This window comes from Squalius cephalus, assembly GCF_949319135.1.
Source record: "Squalius cephalus genome assembly, chromosome: 18".
NCBI classification, from domain to species: Eukaryota; Metazoa; Chordata; class Actinopteri; order Cypriniformes; family Leuciscidae; genus Squalius; species Squalius cephalus.
Window position 1 is genome coordinate 1,717,013 of NC_137139.1, and position 4,555 is coordinate 1,721,567.

Genomic DNA, 4,555 nt, shown 5'->3' on the forward strand with positions numbered 1-4,555 from the left:
ACTCAGTGAACCGTAACTCAGCGAATACTCAGTCAAACAGGCATACAGACACAGAGGCATGAAGCTGGAATTCTCTTCTTTTAAATGAAGTAATTTTTATAAAAAAAAAATAAAAAATTCTAAGTTTATGTAATATGTATGAAAAGAGAGAGATGTCAGTCGTTCTCATCTCAGCTCATTATGTTTTAATGTGACCCCGCCCACGGAGAGTGCACGCTATTAAAACGCAATTGATCTGAAAGGCTAATTATGCGGGCCATTGTCTTCTCAGGTGTGAACTACTCAATATTCATGATGGTGTTGGATCGTTGACGCCCACCCGCATATTGCCTTTCCAAACAGAAAGTGTCTTTCAAAATTTAAATCAATGTATTGTTTTATGTGAATGATAAGGCAGGATGATTTTCACATCATTTTGAAGAAAAAACTCTAGGTGACAAAATGAATTATTCAGAAGTCTTGTTGACACATATTTAGTATGTGTTTTGTGGCCTTATTTCAGAAACTTTCATTTTTAGTTTTTTCAATAACCATGCATAAACATTATTCTCTCAAAAATGAAAACATGTACATACATGTTGCTCACATATTATGGTAGCCCTGTTTGTGCTAAATAGAGTGTAATTATACCTTTGCCATTAATATGTTTATAAGCAACTGAAAAAAGCACAAATGTCAGGGCATGTCAAAACATCTCAAGGACCCCAAAAACACCTTGGACCCCAGAGGGTTAAGCAGGCTAGGAGACAGGATTTGCCCCACTGAAGAATCTCACCAGTATTCCAGTTGATCAGCGGTTCGTGTTGAAGCATCCACGGGATGTAGGCAGTCGATGCAGAGTGTCATGGTGGGGGAGAAGTGACAGATGCGACCACGACCCAGCGGCTTACCCAGGATGGTGTGAATCTCTAGGTTCTGGGGACAGCATTTTCTCTTGACATTGAGCCTTTGTAAGAGGTTGTGGGAGATGAAGTTACTCACTGAGCCGGAATCGATGAGAGCTTGTGCTGAAACAGTTGAACGGGACGTTTCAAGGGTTACTGTGGTACGGGTCAGAGATGCAATTTTCTGAGAAAGTTGGATGGTACTCACCGCTGGGCGTGGAGGTCGAACAGGACAGTTGGAGATGATGTGTCCTTCTCCCCCACAGTACAGACATAGATGATTTAACCACCTCCTTTGACGCTCCGCCGGTGTAAGATGGTAACTATCTACCTGCATGGGTTCTGGTGTTGGAAGGCCGGTAGATGGTACTAGAGGTGGAGGATGCAAAGCGGGTTGGAATAATGAACAAGCAGAAAGTCGTTGGGAAATATCCCATATTATCATCATGAACAACCATTAGTTGACAAATCTCAGGATCTAAACCTTGACGATAGGCTGTGAGAAGAGCCGTTTCATTCCATCCACTTGCCACGGCAAGTGTATGCAACTGCAAGGCATAAGAACTCACCAAGTTTTTATCTTGTTTAAGGTGTAAAAGTTGATCATGGACAGATGGAGTGGACGTGGTTTGACCGAAGACTTCTTTTGACCGAGACAATGACTTAGTAATGGGAACTTCAGCTTGCCATAGCGATTGAGCCCACTGAAGAGCATGACCAGAGAGGAGTGAGATCACAAAAGCAATGCGCGCTCGATTGGTGGTGTAAAGATGAGGTTGCATCTCAAAGTGTAGGTTGCACTGTAAGAATAAACCCGCTGCAATCCTCCGCCTCGCCGCTGTATGTCGATGCTCGGGCCATGGGACTGGCAGAGGCAGCAGATGAAGAAGTGGTGGAGAAAGTGCATGACGAACGGCGTTCACCGGGAAGCAGACACACTCTGTCAGTTCAAAGCTAGACTAAAAACACATCTCTTTGACCTAGCATACACATAACACATTATAGACTGCTATAATTCAATGTTAGGCTGCATAGATTAGGTCAGCCGGAACCGGGAATTCTTCCCATAAATCCTGATGTACTCGTTACATCATTTAGTCTCTCTGTTTACCCTGAGGTTTACTGCAGTCCGCCGGATCCAGGCCGTATCCAGATCTGATGAAGGACCTGCGCCTGGACATGACGACAACGCAGTCCTGAAATGTCAACTAGGCTCTTCCCTGTGAAGGCCCCCCTCTCCTCCCTTTACCTCTGTACAGATAAAGCATTGTAGGGATAATTCCAGTTCGCATGGCTACATGGAAGCGATGAAAATTCTGTTATACAAATTTTAAGGCCAGACAAGTAGTTTGTTGAGGGTTGATTTGTAGGGAAGGACTCCACGCCTGCGCACATATATTCAAATGCGCATCCCTATAGACTGAACTCGTAATACGCATGTGCACGCCATCAGCGTTCTCACAGGTTTGCGTTTTTGAAGTTTGCGTAGAAAGAACTTAAGAGTATTCTGTTAAAACGGTGTCATGTTAGCGGCCCCTAAGTTAATAACTAATGATCGTTGCGATGGATGTGAATCAATCAAACTAACTTTAGCTGTACAATAACTTTTTTCTAGAGCTGGCCAAAACAATCTCTGTTACTTTAAAGGGACAGTTCGCCCAAAAATGATATTTAACCCATGATTTACTCACCCTCATGCCGTTCGAGATGCATATGTCAATCTTTTTTCAGACAAACACATTTTCAGTTATTTTAGAAAATGTCTTAGATCTTTCAGTGGTTATAATGTGAAGTAATGGGGTCCACTTCGTTCAAGTCCCAAAATGTGCATGCATCCTTCACAAAAGTAATCCATCCGGCTCCAGGGAGATAAACGAAGGCCTTCTGAGGGTAATCCGTGCGGTTTTGTCGTAAAAATATACATATTTAAAACTTTATAAACGAAAATAACTGGCTTCCGGTAGCGGTCGACGCGCGTTCATGGAGATGGATGCCGGCATATGACGTAGGACGTAGCGTAGGAAGCGTCGTGACGTAGAACTGATTAAAGCAAAAACCACCACACCTGTGTTCAGTTCAGTTCCACCTGTGCTTTGCTTTCATGTGGAAATACTAAACTATAACAAGACAGTGAAGAAATGAAGCAAAAAAATAAATAAAAATAATAATAATCCATTACCCTTTGAACAGTGTAAAGTAATTATAATCTGGACTGAAGAAATCAATTGCATTTCAAAGCTAATGTTCAACAATAACAACAACAACAACAACAAAAAGATTGAAAAAACAAAAAAAACGTTTGAATGTTACATCATCAGTGGGCGGTAGATGGGTGGGCCATCTGATCCAGACACTGTATAAATTATATGACAAGAAAGAGAGCAGAACAAACTCCTAACATGAGGAGACTCACTCATGGCTAATGAGACAGAGGATCATGAGTCTCTTTACTGCTTTCCTGCCATCAACTCATCATGTATCAAGAGTATTGAATTCTCTAGACATGAATACATTATTATGTATGTGTTTTTTTCATTGCTGTCAGCATGGACTGTGTTTCTGAACCTGGTGGTGATCATCTCTATCTCTCACTTCAAGAAGCTTCACACTCCAACAAACCTGATTATTCTCTCTCTGGCTGTGGCCGACATGCTTTTTGGACTTTTTGTGATACCCCTAGAGGCCATCACACTGATTGAGGCTAGTTGTTGGTACTTTGGAGAACCTTTGTGTAGTCTGTATCTTTTAGCCTTTACATTTCTCTCCACAGCATCTCTCAGTAGTTTAGTTTTAATTGCTGTTGATCGTTATGTGGCTGTGTGTTACCCTTTACACTACCCACAGAAAATAACCACAACTAAAACTTTAATATGCATCTGTCTGAGCTGGGTTTTTTCATTTTCTTATGCTCTTGCAATGATAATTGTGTATAAATATTTTAACATTAATTCATCCACAGTCGAAGTGTGTTATGGAGATTGTGCTATTAGTGGGGGACTTCCCTTTTTTATCGCTGATGCGTTAATTACTTTTATTTTTCCATGTACCATATCCCTAACTTTATATATGAGGATTTTCTATGTAGTACATCAGCATGTGAAAGTTATAAACTCTCTGATGAAGGGTGGTAAATGTGTAACAGAAGGTTCATTGAAGAGGAAATCTGAGAGTAAAGCTACTCTGATATTAGGAATCATTGTTGTAGTTTATATGATTGGCTATGTTCCATACTATACCAGTTATATAGCCATAAACTCTGCCTTAGCCAGAACTATTTTAACATGGATGTGGAACATAAACCCAGTTCTGGATCCTCTGATCTATGCTATATTTTATCCCTGGTTTAAAAGGACAGTTAAACAAATCTTAACTCTGAAAATATTTCAGCCAGGATCCTCTCTGGTCGATATTTTAACAGAGCATCAATTGTAATAAAACTGGTAAAGCTGTCACTCATAAAGGATATGATTATTTTTTGTAGGATTTATATTTGTAATTTACACTACATGTATCTTTGTTTTATTTCAGAGAGTATGTTTTCTGCTTTTGATGTTCAATTTGAACAATTAATTCAACTGAAATGAGTTCATAAATTGTATTAAATTAGCTCATTAAATAAACTAAATTCTAAATGTAGATATTATGTGCTTTATGCTTAATCACTTTCATCA

At 40.0% G+C, this 4,555-nt stretch overlaps 1 protein-coding gene across 1 annotated transcript; it reads left to right on the top strand.

The window, feature by feature from the left end:
- Nucleotides 1-3,269: 3,269 nt before the first annotated feature.
- LOC307146024 (trace amine-associated receptor 13c-like) lies at nt 3,270-4,316 on the top strand (the record flags this gene model as incomplete). The annotated part of the gene is made up of 1 exon (XM_079849752.1): nt 3,270-4,316. The coding sequence occupies exon 1, from the start codon at nt 3,300-3,302 to the stop codon at nt 4,314-4,316; it is 1,017 nt and encodes a 338-aa protein (XP_079705878.1). The 5' UTR covers nt 3,270-3,299.
- Between the last annotated feature and the right edge of the window lie 239 nt (nt 4,317-4,555).